This window comes from Lepidochelys olivacea (assembly GCF_965140295.1).
Source record: "Lepidochelys olivacea isolate rLepOli2 genome assembly, chromosome: 1".
Classification (NCBI taxonomy): Eukaryota; Metazoa; Chordata; order Testudines; family Cheloniidae; genus Lepidochelys; species Lepidochelys olivacea.
In genome coordinates, this window is record NC_140411.1 from 80,318,250 (window position 1) to 80,336,282 (window position 18,033).

At 40.2% G+C, this 18,033-nt stretch overlaps 1 protein-coding gene and 1 pseudogene across 3 annotated transcripts in view; both read right to left on the reverse strand.

Moving 5' to 3' along the window:
* Positions 1–208: 208 nt before the first annotated feature.
* The window catches only part of KLF12 (KLF transcription factor 12), a 367,692-nt gene continuing 349,867 nt past the window's right edge, over positions 209–18,033 (reverse strand). For both annotated transcript variants that reach the window (XM_084622607.1, XM_084622608.1), the window contains one exon: positions 209–5,060. In XM_084622607.1, coding sequence (XP_084478733.1) covers positions 4,879–5,060 — 182 coding nt within the window. In that variant the 3' untranslated portion in view covers positions 209–4,878. The remainder of the gene's footprint in view (positions 5,061–18,033) is intronic.
* LOC311517649 (calmodulin pseudogene) lies at positions 10,287–10,621 on the reverse strand (annotated as a pseudogene). Its single transcript has one exon. The product of its transcript is annotated as a calmodulin pseudogene (transcript).

Consider the following 18,033-nt stretch of genomic DNA (forward strand, 5'->3'; position numbering starts at 1 on the left):
GTGTGTACGTTTTACAAGGCATATCTGAGCAGGTTTTATTTTTATTTTTTGTGATGAAAACTAAAAGTTTTTTTTAAACATACTTCATTTAAACTATTTACAACCTGTGTAAAATTGTAAGTTTGAAAATACTTTTCGACTATCACATATATTACAGAATATTTAAACTGTTACAAGTACAGTAAAATACCTTGATTCTATTATTTTTAAAGATGCAGTATCCTTATAGTTAGGTTTCATACTAAAAACTGAATTGCTACTGAAATTGATTAGGATTTTACATATTTAAAAGTACCAATGGGCATGACTTGCTAAGCATACATTGCACAGTTACTGTTACTCTGTAATGAAACTGTGAAAATATAGCAGTTTTGAAATTTCTTTATGTACATCTTCAGTTATAAAACACAGGCAAAGGCATAATACAGTAATACAAGCTGGTTTCTTAATAAGGTGAAGGTATTTTCTTTTACAGTACGAAACATTTCCAATTCTTCATCTGGTTTTGAAATCATGGTTAAATCTGTGTTTCCGATTACATATGTGATGAGGTATGTGAACCTGTGAGTGTTTGTATGCAGGTGTGGATGTGTGCGTGTATTGGGGCAGAGAGGACATGTTGAATGCTCTCTATTTTTGTATGCTGTAGAAGATGCACTTTACCTCACTGACCTCTTTAAAAAAAAGGTTTAATGGTGGTAAACTCATTTCCATATTGAGGCAGCCACCCTCTATAAAGCAGAAAGAGAATTTTTCCATTAAAGAACATTTATTATCAGAAGATACATTTATCAATGACAACCTGGGGTACTTTTTCTATGCAGTTAATGGAAAATGAGACGTGTGGTTGTTATTATTCCATTATTATTTCTGGGGTGTTGCCCAGCTATTTGTCCATTCTCTGCATAGTGAATTTACCCCAAATACCGATATTACTGATGGCATTTTTAACACTGTTAATTTCATTATACATTATTTCAGCAAACAATTTCACACGCACCTTGTTTAAACCTATTTTACTTTTAATGGTGCTAAGTATAAGAAAGTGGAGAATAAGGAATACTGCATCTTCATGACCTTTATAAACTGCCATTGCAATGAGCTGATTTCAAAGTGCTGGATCGTACAGGTGTTTAAAAAAAGTAATGAAAATGTAAAGTTTAAAAAATCCTGTATCAAAGAGAACACTTGTTCAATATGTTTTCAGATACTATTGATGACTGGGCTTTAAGGTCCAGACCAAAAGCAGCCTTTTAAAATCACTTGGAGCGTAGCACTTTGTAGCATAGGTGCACATGCAAGCTGTAACGCATACAGTGTACTTCCTGTCTACTATTTATTCACACTGAGGAGGATAAAAATTTGCTCTTATTGCAAGAATGGGATGGTTCACATTTGTGTTTTACAACTGCATGTGTACAGATCTAGTGTGTTGTGCAAAGATGACACCAGATATTGCTGCATGCTGTTTATATTGTAAGCCATTCAAGTTGCACATTTGCAACAGAACTTGGCATTTTAGAGGAAATTATAATAGGGAATATCAGACTTTACATGAATGCAAAAGATTGGAGGTAGCTCTGAACCAAAACCTTTGGTTTGAGAACACCGTTGGAGTCAGAGGAAGTTCAGGTCTGGATCTGAACATTGTGGGTTGCCGACATTCTCTCTTCAAAGATAACTTCTCTTAAATCATTTCAGACCAAGAACAGAAGCATTAAAAATGGTCTCACTAAACATATTGAGCCAAATTCTGTGCGCTCAAATACACATGTGAAGCTCCCCATTAATTTCAATGGGCGCCTACAAACCCCAAAAGACGACATAGCTGATTGGAGAGGTTGTCTGGATAGAATAGCAATATGAAAGCTCTTTCACACACACATGTTTTATTTTAATCTTCCTAACTGGAGAATGCGTCAAGAAGGATTGTTTAAAAACTCCAGTATTTGATACTTCTGTCTCTGGACCTGTTTCTGATGTCCCTTACGCTAGCTTTACGCTGGTGTAACTCCACTGAATTTAATGGCTTTACCCATTTCACATTGCTCTAATCCACAGTACAACCAGGCCCTTTCTGTTATCTGCTGCAGTGTTTTTAATATGTAAATGAATAGGTAATCAGATGAGAGAAATGATGACATCCCTTACTGCTGTTCCTGAAAACTACCCAGACTGGTTTATCAATCTCCTTCTGGACAATAAACTTTGTTTTCTAAAGACAAACTAGCTCCAAAAAAAAGAAAGAAAGAAAAGAAAAAAAAAAGAAGAGACACCACATTATTTGCTGAAGGGAATTTTTCTGTGCACCAGTAAAGACCAGCCAAAAAAAAATTCTGGTTCCTTATGTTTAATTACTGCTACTTGAGTAATTGCTGATTGTGCATTAAAGGAAATCTCATACATTGACTTGTGCTTGAACCCTGTTCCTAAGTTTTTAGAAGGAGTGGTATATTTAAGAGGACACTGAAGTTAATATAGGTGGGTCCAAAATGTAACCTACAGACAATGCTAATGATATCTCACATACACTGAAAAATCAATCCTTTATATGAGGGATGCAACACTGGTAGTAAAATCTCAGCTGTATAGTCAGGAGACCCCATGACAACCCACCCACCTATTGTGTGCTCTAGGTTTGTTTCAGCCTGTTACACTGTCCCTTTCACTCTCAATGCTGGGGTCTCCAGTGCTGGTTACGAGAAGGCTAGATATTGAAATTTTATTTTTTATTTGGATGACGTACCTGATCATGAGGATAGGACAGGAAACGAGACATGGAAGAGGCAAGCTCATGAAGTGACAACAAAGACTTTTTTTTGGTGCTGCTCTTTTAGTTGGGGAGCTGGAGTTAAACACTCTTGAAGCCCTTATTTGGGAGAGCTGATCAATTGTTCAGTATCAGGAGAACATTTACAAATATATTTCGGGATGATCAAAGTTTGGGCCTGTCAATCTTTATACAGTTATTCTTCAATTATTTGCACTTGTTTTAGTGTTTACAGTTATGCCTTCCTCAGCTATTGGTTGAACTTTTCTTAAAGATTGTTTTGATTTAAGAAGCCCTGTAGCATAATAATTGTTATTTCAGGAATCAGAAGTTAATTCAGACTGGTCAAACATCACGGCATCAAGTGGCAACATGAATTTAATTTGTGCCGTTCCTGGAACCAAATGTTCATAATGAAATGTACTGCAGAAGATGTTAGGTGTCTTTTGTCTTTTATGTGTTATGTATCTTTTTGTCTTTTTGTCTCTAAACTATAAACGTCTCAACAAACACAACATCTCACCAAGCCTCTTTGTCACTTTGACCTGAATAACAGATCCTCACGAAGAAGAAAAAAAACCTGTTCTGTTTTAAAGAACAATTGCTTGCTAAGAGTTCCTCCTCTCTTTACCATGTAATTTAATTAATACAAATTGGTTCACAATTATAGGGCTGCATGGGAATGATAAACAATTTGCTTTCATGTAAACTAAGGAGGTTTGGGTGGAACCTGCAGTGGCAACCTCTGGATCCCATGTGAAGGGCTATTTATAGCATACTGGAGGGTTGACTAATGTCTCCTTATCCTGTATTTCCAAGTGAGGAAACTAGCACCCTGTTGATCATCTCTTTTAGAGAACATCTCTTCTACTTTATTAACCCATTAACAGTGGGGGTTTCCTAACACCCTTACCTATCTCACCTTTCCAGCCACAAAATAACTATTACATTTGATGGGAATGAAAATATTTAACTGTGGTACCTAGCAGGTCAACAAACATTGGAAAGAATAGTTTAAGCTGTCAACATAACACAAAAAATCCAATGTGCTATTTCTTTACGACCACCTTAGTTGGTACAAAGATTGGGTTTTGGAAGTCCCCAATATGTTTTTGTCTGGAAAGCCATTTCATTCATTATTGCTTTCATCTGTTCGAGATTCGGCTGTTTCTTTTCTGCTTTTCCTCACTAGCAGTGGTACATTCAATTCCATTTCATGGACGGTCACGCCACTAACCTTGGTGCAAGTGGATATAAGATTTGTTTCACTGTTTCCTTGTAATCAGATACATGGATGTAGAAGGGGAGGATGCCTGGGTGACAAAAAACTGCACTTTGAGAACAGGGCAGTAGCTTGTAGATGGGGTCTTTCTATACAAACTGTTCTAAACAAATCCACAGCAGAGCACAGATGCTTATACTGTACTTCAGCTGAAATGCTGCTACCCCATTTCGTTTTACAGACTTCAACAACAAAAAAATTTAAGAAAAAGAAAAGGTTACATGTCCTTTAGGTCATAATGACAAACTGTGGTGAAATAGTAAAACACCACCATCATTATTGCAAAAGTTTGCTTAAGTGCCCCTACACTTCAGATAGCGGAACCTCTCCAGCAAAATCTTCTCGCTGACGTTCATGCAGCTTGTTTGTAGCACAGATGAGGGATATTTTATATACTGATTAGACGGTACTCAAAAAAAAGGGGAGACAATGGAATACTAAAGGTCTAGAGGTCTTGTTCTTGTCATTGGTTTGTGTTATCTGATCATCAAAATAGCAATAATTGTCAAGAATAAAATGTCCAACAGCTGAGAACATGTACAGGCCATAAATGTTGTTAAAGGACACAGTATGGAAAATAATGCCCATTTTTGTAGCATTTAGGTTGCTATCACCCAGGTGAACATGACGACATTTTGGGGGATTGCCATGCTGGGGGGCTTTAACTTCAGATGGAAAGGAGAAGAGTGGCACTTCTTTTCCTGCTTTTTTGTGTGGACATCATGGAATGTCCTTTGTGTTAACACTGTAGAAGAGGATTCAGCCCTGCTGAATGCACGTAGTTAAGAGACCCAGCTCTTATATTCTGCTTGCCAAGTAGCGTTTCTCACACCAGCATGTGCCTACGGCGGTGCAGCGCCAAGTGATCTGAACGGGAAAAGCTGCGGTCACAGTCTGCACACTTGAATGGCTTCACTCCTGTGTGCTTGCGATAGTGCCTTGTCAGTTCATCTGAGCGAGCAAACTTCCAGGTGCACCCTTCCCAGGTACATTTGTATGGTTTTTCTCCTAGAATAGACAAGAGAGAGAAAAACACACATAGTGACTTTCTATTCACTTGATCCCAGCCACTTCAAGCCCATGTGTCCCACTCCCATGACCTCTGGGCGGTCTAAGGAAAATTTTCAAAATTTGTACTTTCTGAATCTGTACCAAAAGACAAAATATTTTGGTCCAGATTTCGTTAGTCCTAGAGGAGTCACATGACCAAGAGAATCAACCGGATTAAGGCAACAGCACTCTGAGGACAGAGCTTTGTGCAAGCACTGCCATTATAACAGTGCAATCCTTTTAGCCTGCACTTCCTCAGTCCACGCCTGCTCTCAAAATAGCAGACTCTCCTCAGTTTCCATTCAAAGGCAGACTGCTAAAGGGAAGTCTCTCGTTAGAAAGGCTCCATCATTTTTACAAACCACACAACAGAACATTTACTAGCACATTATAAAGTCTATAAAAATAAAATATATTTCTCAAAAGAAACAGAAAAAGAGGGAGGCTCGAGGCTCCTTCCATGTTCTTGTTCAGTTAGGGTGAATTCAATGAGATCCGAGTGAGACCAATTCTGAATGCTCTGGAAAATGTTGTACTTAAAAAAGTAAAGTTGCACTGCATAATACAGGTTCTATATAAGTCAATACAATACCAGCAGAATAATTCAAAACAACCCTATTTTATTCATTTACAAATTAATAATTTTGTTATGCAAACCCATTTCTATTCCTCTTATAGGCCACAAAGTTAGGTAATTTCATCACCACCCCAGCACTCTGTGGTGACATGTTAACTGCTCTTGGGTATCTCCCATATTCAGCAGTCTAGTGTGCATCAAAAACTGATAAAGAAATCCATCTTGGGTGGTTTTGTACACATAAATGTGTGCTTTAAGGAACTCCACTGGCAAATTGAGTTAGAATTTTGAAACTCATCAGGTATACTGTGGTTGCAGTTGCTAAATCAGCCAGCCACAAGCAGTGTTATGAGGAAAAAAGCATCTCTACCTCAATGATTTCTTTATTAGAAACCATCTGCCACTCTTGTTCTGGTTCATATTTAGGCTCCCTGGAATCCTGAGCAAAATGAGTAGCAAAATACTACTTCAATTACATAAAACAGTGACAGAACACTTACCTTGGCCCCCTACACCACCTCCCTGCAGGTGTCTCTCCAAAAGTCAACAACACTTGCTGAGCACATTATAATTTCAAAGGAAAAATCTCACTGATTTCCCAGTTTAGAATATTGTTGCCATGTTTTAGAGGGATAAGACCTGAAACCTCTAGATGAAATGGCAGCATGTGACTTTATAAAGAATTCATATGCTGCACACATATATACGTATAGCAGTAGCAACATTTGAGCTAATTAGAGTTTACCTATTGCAAACCATCTAGGATATACTATACCTATATGCCAGCTAACACACGACAATTTCACTGCTTCTGACGACTGATGGTGAAGTAAAACAATTACTGCAAAGACAATCCAGTATTCTGCGTTTTGACTTGGTTACAATACATAGCTGGAGGCAACAATGAGGATACGAACTTTGTCAATCTAATTCTGTGATCCTCCATTGCATGCAAAATGCTGAATATTTACTGTCTTCTGGATGTCCATGGCATCTGGCTCTGGAAATTCTGCACCAAAACGAGGTGTATGAGCATGAGCTAAATGACAGATGGCTGGCTACTTGTTCTTGCCAATGACAAAGTGCTACAAAACGTACTCAGATTTGCCACGGAACTCTCTTAAACCCCCTTACCACAAACAGTTGGTGTGGAATGCTGTACAAATGTACAATATTCCATCTGACTTGGCAGATCTATACCTCATGTCATATGAATGATTTCTAACTACAGCATGTGTCATTCCATCACTGTGCCCCCATCCTCAACACATTGTACATCTCTTTTCATTCAGACTAACTGAAACAGACCTTTTTGGTTCCTGTGGTAGTAGAGGCTTCCAAGGCAAAGTGGGGATACAGTAGTCTAAGTGCAGTACATTAAGCCAGAGTGTGGGTGATTTTCTGAATCATATCCAGATTACCTGAAGCTCCTGAGAGCTCTGTAAGACTCAGGGCCTTCCCCCATCACAGCCTCCCTCCCACAAAAAGGCCCCAATGTCTCTTGACTTGGACGAAGGAGGAAGGCCAGGGGAAGTGGCTTCTGCCCTCAACTAGGAAGGAGACATACCAGAGACAAGTAGTGAACCACTCCAACTGGGGCATTCCCTAAGGTGACAACCCTGCAGGTAAGAAGTATGTGGAAGATGTGGAAGGAGGAGTACTCCGGCTGCAGCAGCCAGTCTTCCTTCCCGTTAAATTTGGCCTGCTCAGCCCTGGAAAAACAGGTACTGGGAATGAGCCTGGAATCACCCCGTTCCTCTTTGACTAACTATGGGTAGGAATGGAAGAAAAAAGAGAGGATAGGAAAAGGAGGAAGAAACCTGAGCCACAGAGGGTATGTTGGTGCAACCCTGTGAATCAATGGAGTTTAAAAAAACCAATGAAGCTGCAAAATTTTTCCCCTACTGGGCTGGGATGACCTGGCTCCTAATGTCCTGTTCCACCTTCAGGCTTCCTGGTTTTTGTATTGAAATCTGATAGGTAAGAAAATATGAGCAAAAGTAAGGCACCTCAATGAGAGTGCACTTTTAGTCCTAGAGAAGTGGCTGGTGGAGTTCTGCAGCATGACTACTATCGTGCAATGTATGGTTTAAATGGATTAGGCAGGACTGAAAAAGGACCATTGTGGGAGGAGAAGCCTCTAGTCAGTAATGTCAATTTTCTTGTCCAAAATAACTCTACTATTGTTTGGAAAGGTTAATTATGTTTAATAAGTTGCGGGTATGACTCAAATCCAAAATGGAACTAGTCATTTCTACTTTCTATTAATAACACAAATATTTTTAATATCTGTCCAAAACATCCCTTGCCCTAGCCCAGATGCTACCCTCCCAAGTATCTTAATTATTGTTATTAAATGATTTATCTCCCCACCCATCTTACTCTCAGAGCAAAGCACTTCAGAACATACTTAACGTTAAGCACATGCTTAAGTCCCACTGACTTCATGTTAAGCATGTACTGAATAAGGACCACAATGCTCAATCAATTAGCCAAAATCTAGCTTTTACCTTTTCACAACCTATCTCCTATGCTCAGCTATTTCCCAGCCCCCGGAATTCCTAAACAATCACTTTCCTCCCATCTAACCTGACCACTTCCATAAGATCAATCACCTAAGGAAAGTGCTCCCCCACTCTCCCCATTCACAGACACTCAGATACCCTAAAATAGCTATTTCATGAAATTCTGTGAACAGGGGAGAGCCCCTGGCATCAAAAGGGATCTCTTTGTCATACGGACTCTCCCCTGCAATACTGATGTGATTTTCTACTGAAGCTTTTCCCAGGAACAGGGATTGCTGTCAAATGTTTCAATTCCCCTGTAAACAATTATGGAATAACCTGCCTTTGGGGAAATTTCTTTCTACCCTCAGGCAGTTAGTGGTTGGCTTATGTCCTGTAAAAAGAGGTTTTATGTATTTTAATTGTGACTGTTCTAATAATCCATATGAATTTATATATATTAGGGCTGTCAATTGATCGCCTGTGATTAACTGAAAACAAAATTAACGTGTTAATTTTTTTAGCACATTAATCGCATACCTCTGGGTGGGGAGGGAGGCATCGGCGGCAAGGGGGCTAAAGCTCCAGCCCAGAGCTCCAAAGGTGGTGGTGTTGGTGGAGGGGACATTGAAGTCCCAGCCCAGAGCTCCGTGGGCAGCCTGAAGCCCCAGCATGCAGCTCCAGAGGCAGCAGGGAGGCTGAAGCCCAAAGCCCAGAGCTCCATGGGCAGCAGGGGGCCTGAAGTCCTAGCTCTGGAGGTGGTAGGAGGAGTGAAGCCCCAGCCCGGAGCGCCATGAGGAGCTGAAGGCCCAGCCCAGAGCTCTGTGGGAAGCAGGGGGACTGAAGCCTCAACAGCTTTGTAGGTGGTAGGAGGGCTGAAACCCCAGCCTGGAGTGCCGCGGGCGGTGTGGGGGCTGAAGACTGGAGGCTGGTGCCATGTGGGAGGCTGAAACCCCGAGCAAGTCTGAAGCCCAGAACCCCCAGTCCCGAGCTTATATTTGAAAATACAGAAAACGTCAAAAATATTTAAGTAAATAGCATTCTATTATTATTTAACAATGAGATTAAAACTGTGATTAATCAAAATTAATTTTTTAAATCACTTGATAGCCCTAATATATCAATTTCCTGTGCTTTTTGAATCAATGATAAACTGCGTCAATGAGTTCTACAGAGTAATTCCATTGTGGGGGGGAAAAGTCCCAATTTTCAATTTAAACATGTTGCCTTTCAGTGTCATTGGATTTCCTTTGTTCTTATATGATAAGAAAGGATAAGCCAGGATTCCTGGATGGACTTCTCTATCCTATTCATCGTTTTATACACTGGTGTCATGTCCTGTCTTATTTGCCTCTCTACACTAAACAGCCCCAATTTTTTCAATCTCTTGTTGCATGGAAATCTTCCCATGCTTCTCATCCTTTTCACCTTTCTTCTGTGGACCCTTCTTACAACAGTAGTCATAATTTTGAAAGACTGATGATAGTGTACATTTTAAAAATTAGACTGAATGCACTAGAAAATATGCTGTAGGGAATAATATGAATTGGCAGTAAGATGGGCTGCATCACCTAGGTCTTTTCCACCTCTAACTTTTATGATTTGTGAAATAGCCAAATGATAAAATTCTGTTTTTGATAAGAAAAAAATACATAATCAAAACACCTGAAAATTGAGTCTGATTTGAAAGAGAAGAGTTTTAAAACAGGGGACTAAATGCTGCCCTCTTATACCCATGTAACCTAACTGGCTTGAGTAGAGTTGCACAGATTTAACTGAGGCCTAAATTTACCCCAGAGAACATAATCTGTTGTGTAGAATAATGCAACTGAAGTAGGTCTAGAACCAATTTACCTCAGAAGTAGTGGCAGAATCTCCACATGCCCAGCCCCACTAAACTAGAGCAATCGCTTGGAATATTTATGCCGTTCTTACTCAGGCAGTACTTTAACTGCTATGAGTGGGAGTATTCCCTGAGTAAGGACCTAAGGATCTAGGCCCTAGAAAGTTAAAAAAAGACCCAGACAAACATGGACCTAGGTCCTACAAACATGCATATCCGTAACATTGCTGATCTATATATGCATGTTCTATATGATGTATTCACTTTGCTGTCATCATTTGTACAAATTGTTCGTCATTTACTTGACCATCATCATCTATGTCCGCTTCCCTAATTATCTCATCATCTGCTAGCTTCTCTCCAAAATTTGTCATCACATGATGAAGTTTTGCAGCGGTAATATAAGCATTGACATCCTTATCAAACACACAGAATGCTTCTCTAATGTCTTCTTCACACGCTGTATCTTTCATTTTTCTTGCCTTCATTGTCAGAAATTCTGGAACATCAATTGTTGCATTGCCATCAGGGCATCTAATTCTAGGATCATATCCTGTAATTCAGCTTCTGTTGGGTTTTGACCAAATGACCACATCACTGCCACCAATTCCTTTGCTGTTATAGCACTATTGCCATTTTTGTCAAATAGTGAAAAGGCTTCTTTGAATGCTCAATCTGCTCTTCTGTCAGTTGATCAGCAAGCCCACAGGCCTCAGCTGAGACAGCATCAAACATACGACTGCAGGAAGATTCCTCTTGGGAATGGTGAGAAGGTGCCAAACGCAGGAGTGTTTCCCCTGGCTTACTCATGTGAATAAAGTTACACGTGTGTAAGTGTTTGCAGGATCGGGGCCATATTGAAAATCCATGGCAAAGGCTTACAATTACTTCTCACTGTTTAGGAAGTTATTGCTGCAGTGTAATTGTAACAAAATGCCCAGTGTGGAGTACCTGTGTCATCCAGCAGCAGTGCTTATATCACCATCAAATTAATTCCAAAAGGGAGAGTACAGTCCCACCACACCCACACTGACACAGCGGTTGGGCTGGGATTCACAAATTGACAGTGACAACAGATGACTAAGTTTGGGAGTGACCCCAACAAATGTAAAGTGTTTGAACAGTTCAAGAATCTCTTTACAACAAAATGGCCATTGTAGAATTTGCTGCCTTAGGCACTCCCAGAGGAAGACAACAGATTGTAGAAGCAGTATAAAGGCAAAAAAATGACATCGTTTAAGTTTTATTCAAATTAATTTTAAACAGTAGCGTCAAAAAGTTTTGAATTTTTAATGAAAAGCAACAGCACTTAAAGCATTTTCCCTCTTCAAAGTGCTTTATAAACCTATTTTTAAAAATGATTATTGCTTTACAATAATCAGGCTTCATCACAGACCGGGGAGGTCAGTATTATTAAGTGAGTAAGTATTATCTTTATTTTGCAGATAAGAAAACTGAGGCAGAGAGTGACTTTCTCAAGGCCCTAGAAAGAAAGAGTGAATGGTAGAATTAAACTTACAGATCTCAGATCCTGATTCCCTGTGCTCAGATCTTCACTCACGTACTCACTTTGATAAGGATTGGTAAGATCTAGGGTACCAATCTAGGGTAAGTGTCTGGTATCCTGCGACTGGAAGCAACCTGACCATTGTTTCAGAGTAGCAGCCATGTTAGTCTGTATCCGCAAAAAGAAAAGGAGTACTTGTGGCACCTTAGAGATTAACCAATTTATTTGAGCATAAGCTTTCGTGAGCTACAGCTCACTTCATCGGATGCATTCAGTGGAAAATACAGTGGAGAGATTTTATATACACAGAGAACATGAAACAATGGGTGTTACCATACACACTGTAACGAGAGTGATCAGGTAAGGTGAGGTATTACCAGCAGGAGAGAAAAAACAACAACATCTTTTGTAGTGATAATCAAGGTGGGCCACGCTGGTAGATGATATATGCCATCATGTGCCAGCAATGCCCCTCTGCCATGTACACTGGCCAAACCGGACAGTCTCTACATAAAAGAATAAATGGACACAAATCAGACGTCAAGAATTAAAACATTCAAAAACCAGTCAGAGAACACTTCAATCTCTCTGGTCACTTGATTACTGACCTAAAAGTGGCAATTCTTCAACAAAAAAACTTTAAAAACAGACTCCAATGAGAGACTGTTGAATTGGAATTAATTTGCAAATTGGACACCATTAAATTAGGCTTGAATAAAGATTGGGAGTGGATGTGTCATTACACAAAGTCAAACTATTTCCCCATGTTTATTTCCGCCACCTACTATTCCTCACACGTTCTTATCAACTGCTGGAAATGGCCTATTTTAATTATCATTACAAAAGGTTTTTTTTTTTTTCTCTCTCCTGCTGGTAATAGCTCACCTTACCTGATCACTCTTGTTACAGTGTGTATGGTAACACTCATTGTTTCATGTTCTCTGTGTATATAAAATCTCCCCCCTGTATTTTCCACTGCATGCATCCGATGAAGTGAGCTATAGCTCACGAAAGCTTATGCTTAAATAAATTTGTTAGTTTCTAAGGTGCCACAAGTATGCCTTTTCTTTTTCCTGACCACTGTGTGATTTCAGAGTAAATAACCATTTATCACGAAGTCCGGTTTGTCCTGGTGGTAAGATAGACTGGAGAGTCTAAGGGGACTGTCTGTGACTTCATGATAGGATGGTTATAGTGATTCAGGAGTTCACATTTTTTACTGGCTTGGTGAAATCTAATTACAGAACACACCACTAGTTTGGGGTATCTGTCCTGTTTTTGACAGTCTGCCCTGAGGTAGACACTCATGGTTGTGAGCCACTCCAGACAGCATGACAACAGCATCTCTCTTGGACAAGGGGCGTGTGTTTTATATCAGCTGAGCAAGTTTGGGAAACTAAATTATAAGACTGAGATGGAGCATAATCTACCATAATTGATTGGGGCATACGACTTAGTATTCAGGGTTCTATTCCTTGTTCTGACACTAACTCAGTGTGTGACCTTGGGAAAGGGAATCAGTTTCTCCATGTGCAAATTGGGATAAAACAGTTTCCCCAAATTAAAAGTAAGTATAAAATCTACATCCAATAGAACAGAGGGAATTTCATGATGCTTTTGACAATTCTTAATGCTATTATTTATATTTTCAGTCACTGATAATTCAATTCAAAGTCAATTACTTTTATGTTTCCTTATCTTTACATGTTCCCTCTACATATAGCTCTTGCTCTCACCTGTATTACTCTGCCCCGGTCTATAGCATGGCTTTTACTTGTTATTATATCCACTGTGTCCCCTCCACTTCACAATCATTCATATTTATTGGCTCCTGTCTTTGTGCATAGTTTCACACTATCCTCTATGCATACAATGACCAGCTTGTTCTCATTTGCCAACTCACCACCCTTCTCTCCTTCAAACTGTCCTAAAACATCTCTTCTTCTGCCTTGCCCACAAGAAGCCATTCATAATGTGGGGAAATAAATGCACAAAGTTATACCCAACTTACTGTGTCTGTATCAGAAGAATGGAGAGGAGAATAAAACCAAAACCCTGCACCATCACTGCTTTATTTTGACTCTTCAGGTTTTTGACTCACTATGTTGATAGGACCTATATAATACTCTAAGACAGACAGATAGACTTAACTCTTTGGGACAGGGATTTTTTATCTTTTACCTATTGCACAGTGCCAATCACATTGCTGATGCTTAACACATAGTAAACACTAATGTGAGTGACAATAATTATTAAATCAAAGGTAATAATAAAGTTATAAAGGTTTCAAAAGTTTTGCAGAAGAAAATACACTTTTCTAGAGAATTCAAGGTGTTCACAGAATGGAAGTGACAGGTTTCCTTACACATTGTAAGGAGAGTGGTCACTTTAGATAAGCTATTACCAGCAGGAGAGTGAGTTTGTGTGTGTGGTTTTTGGAGGGGGGTGAGAAAACCTAGATTTGTGCTGGAAATGGCCCAACTTGATTATCATACACATTGAAGGAGAGTGGTCACTTTAGATAAGCTATTACCAGCAGGAGAGTGAGTTTGTGTGTGTGTGGGGGGGAGGGGGTGAGAAAACCTGGATTTGTGCTGGAAATGGCCCAACTTGATTATCATACACATTGTAAGGAGAGTGATCACTTTAGATAAGCTATTACCAGCAGGAGAGTGGGGTGGGAGGAGGTATTTTTTCATGCTTTGTGTGTATATAAGATCTTCTAAACTTTCCACAGTATGCATCCGATGAAGTGAGCTGTAGCTCACGAAAGCTTATGCTCAAATAAATTGGTTAGTTGCTAAGGTGCCACAAGTACTCCTTTTCTTTTTGAGAATGGAAGTGGTACTTCTGCCTGGCAATAAATGCAATCTTCTAAAATTTACAAGGGCTTGATCTTGCAACACTCCCAGTAGCATTTGCAGGATCAGATCCCGGCCAGGCAAGTCTCTTCAAGATGTTAAACTACAATACTTATTATATATGTTGTGGTAGCACCTAGGAGCTCTAGCCATGGATCAGGACCCCACTTTGCTAGGTGCTGTACAAACACAGAACAATGAGATGGGCGCTGTCCCAAGTTATTCACAGTCTCATTAAATAGGCCAGTGGCAGACACCACCAATTTGAATGACTAAGTGTACTCACTCTACACACATGCACATCATGCATCGTTTGAAAGCTTATTATATCTACTTCAAGATGAGGAATCATGTGGAGCTGTCAAGTGGTGCCATTACCTTAGAAATGGGAATAAACAATGACACCACTAACACATTAAAATGACTACTTTGAAATATTTGCATTCATTTGTTATTTAATGACCCTATCTATTATTTCAAGACATAAAATTTAATTTCTCTGTGACCTCCATGCACCACAACAACAAACTCTAATAATAAATTTGTACAGGTATTACTGAAATGTAACAGCACTGGTGACATTTCCAGTCAACATCATTATCATCACCGTGTTCATCTTTATGATCTCTGTTGAGAGTTACCGCAGTCTTCATTGCCTTGGATGCACACTGTGTGCAGGGAAGATTGTTCCAACTACAGACTCAGTTTCTTGTGCAGTGACACCTACTGGTATAGGCCCAAATATGATCTTGTAGAAGTTAAGGTACCATTGGACCCTAAAGGAACACAGGCGGTAATTCATCATCCACATTTTGCCATCCATATTGCAATGGTGATCCCGTATCTGGTTCACCTGTGTGCAAAGGCATTTAAATCTTGGCTTGCTCATGATGCTCTTTGGACATGTTCTTCAACTGTCATCACATGGGGGGAGTTTGGCCAGTGACGTGTCCCTTTTGATGGCGAGATTGAAAGGCAAGCGATTCTGGCCTCTGTGGGTCTCCTTTTCTTTCTCGGTCTTGTCATACAGCATGGCTACCAATTTCCTTGCTGCAGAAATTGCAGTTTGTCCATCACTCTCTCCCAATTTTGCAAGATCTCTGAAGTGGTAAGATACCTTTGCTTTGACAACATTAAACACACATTCCTTTCCCCTGCCCCCAAAATCCAATAGGGATGACACAGAGTCATATCCTGTTAATGTGTGTACAGCAGGCAGTGTGCTGCTGAAGTCACGAGTGCGTACATCACAAATTGCACACACAGATATAAAGCGACCCTTGTCAGTTGTGCTGGTAATACCGGTGCCTGTTTCAATCCACATACTACCTATGTGTTCCATTTTTGGAAAGTAGTGAACAGCAAGGACCAAAATATCTCTATCAGGTGACCTAATTACTATGATTCCTTTGACACCAAAAGACCCAAAAGCCAGGCTGCACATACAACATTCAGAAGCATCCTTGTGTCCACTTCCTCCTGAGTACTATGCAAGTCTTGGGCTTCTTCAGCACCTCTACTGGTGATGGACTTTGCTATTTCCCCATTGGAAAAGCCTCCAGCAAGGAGTGTTTGTGTTGGGTGTGTTCCTACACTCTCAGGTGCATTTGGAATGATATATTCACAGAGGAATTTTACAAGTGACTTCTTGTTGGACACCACGTTTAGAAACTTTTTCCATGGAGGCACAAGGGCATCCACCAATCATCTAGTATTTCTTGCATCCAACCTTATATCCTGTCCAGCATTGTCTTTCTGCAGTTTTCACAGAGTTACTATTCTCATATCTGTCAAAGACTTCACTTACAGAATTAGCTTTATCAGGTCCTTTCAGGACCTGCCCCTAGTACATCAGAGGTTTGGAATTTGTCTCCAACCATCATTTGTATGACAGCCATGGCATCTCTGATGTACACTGTATGAGGGGGAAGGGTCCCAGAGCCCAGGCTCCAGCTGGAGCTCAAATGTCTACATCACAATTAAACAGCCCTGTAGCCCAAGCCCAGCGAGCCAGAGTCAGCAGACATGTGTCAGCAGCAAGTGTTTAATTATAGTGTAGACATACCCATGGGTGTGTGTAAGAGTGGAGGGGTTTTACTGTCCTTTATGCTGCTTTGTGGCTGTGCATCCTGGACTACAATCTGGCCATGAGAATTTGTAAGAACTGTAGTTCTGGAAGGTAAAATATTAAGTGATAAATTAGAGAAGATTTTATTCTGCATAACAAAAATCAGTATTTCCTTGTGCCATGCACAGACAAAACCCCTATGCATTTCATATTTACAAAGTCAAGAGGCATTGCTGCAAATATTTTTCATAACCTAGAGACAAGAGCAATCACAGATAAAATTAGACTCACTTTCCTACATCATTCCCAACAAAGTGCTTTGGAGTAAGTGTGGGCACTTTTCCATGTTGGCCCCATATCAGACTTACAATGCAGAATAATTATTCCCTTGCTTTGTGTGTGCTTAAGGTGAATTTAGTGCTCACAAACACCTCCAGATTAATGAAATAATTTAATTGTCTGCAGAGAGGTTGTATGATGAGAATTGGAAGTACTAGCTTTTTGTGATGTGGACTGCTGCCCATGAGGAACTGGACTAAGAGATCCATCTCATTACACCCAGGCTATGGGTGTGTCTACGCTTCAGTAAAAGACCTACAGATGGCCTGGGTCAGCTGACTCAAGTTTGCGGGGCTCAGGCTGCAGGGCTATAAAGCTGCAGTGAAGATGTTCAGACTTGGGCTGAGCCCAGGTTCTGAGACCCTGCGTGGGGGGGAGGGTCCCAAAGCTGGAGTTCCCGCCCGAGCCTGAATGTCTATACTGCAATTTCATAGCCCAGCAGCCTGAGCCTTATCAGTCCAAGTCAGCTGACCTGGGCCAGCCGTGGCTGTCACATGAGTCTTTTATCGCAGAGTAGATGTACCCTATCAGGCTATTAGATGCTAACCACCCGGGATGCAGTAGAACTGGGAAGTCAGTCCCCATAGCCCATTGTCAATTTCATGAGTTATCTGATGCCTAATTTTTAAATATTATGGGCCCTATCCTATGACAGTGAAGCCACTGACTCCCATAGGAACAGGATCAGGCTCTAGGAGCCCAGTTCAATAAAAGAATTTGGCTATCTTCCATGCTGCAGCAGCCTGAAGAAAGAACCAGAAGCCTACAAGTGGGGACTTCCATAAGATGCACTGGTTTCCACAGTGAAAAACTCTACTGTTTATTGAATTTGCACTAAATTTTAGAAAGTCTTTCTTAAAAAATAAAAGTGAACCCAAGACAAATATAACTTCCTATTTTATTTAAAATACAGTAATTTATAAATTGGTTTTGTTTATTTAAATTTCCAGTTTTCTAGCCCAGGATATGGGCCTGGTCTTGCAGCCCTTTAAACCCATTGGTATATTCACATGAAGGGCTGCAGGACTGGAGCTAAGGGAGCAGGCAAGACATGCATGGGGGAGGGAGTGGGAAAAGAGATGTGTTAATTTTAGACTAGGCCAAAACCCTACAAAACTAAAACCAAATCCAAACGGATTATCTAAAGGATAATGCTTCCTCTTAATATTTGTCTAAAGAAGGGATTACAAGCCAATAAATATATTTCTGTCATGTACAGCTGGCAAAAGGCA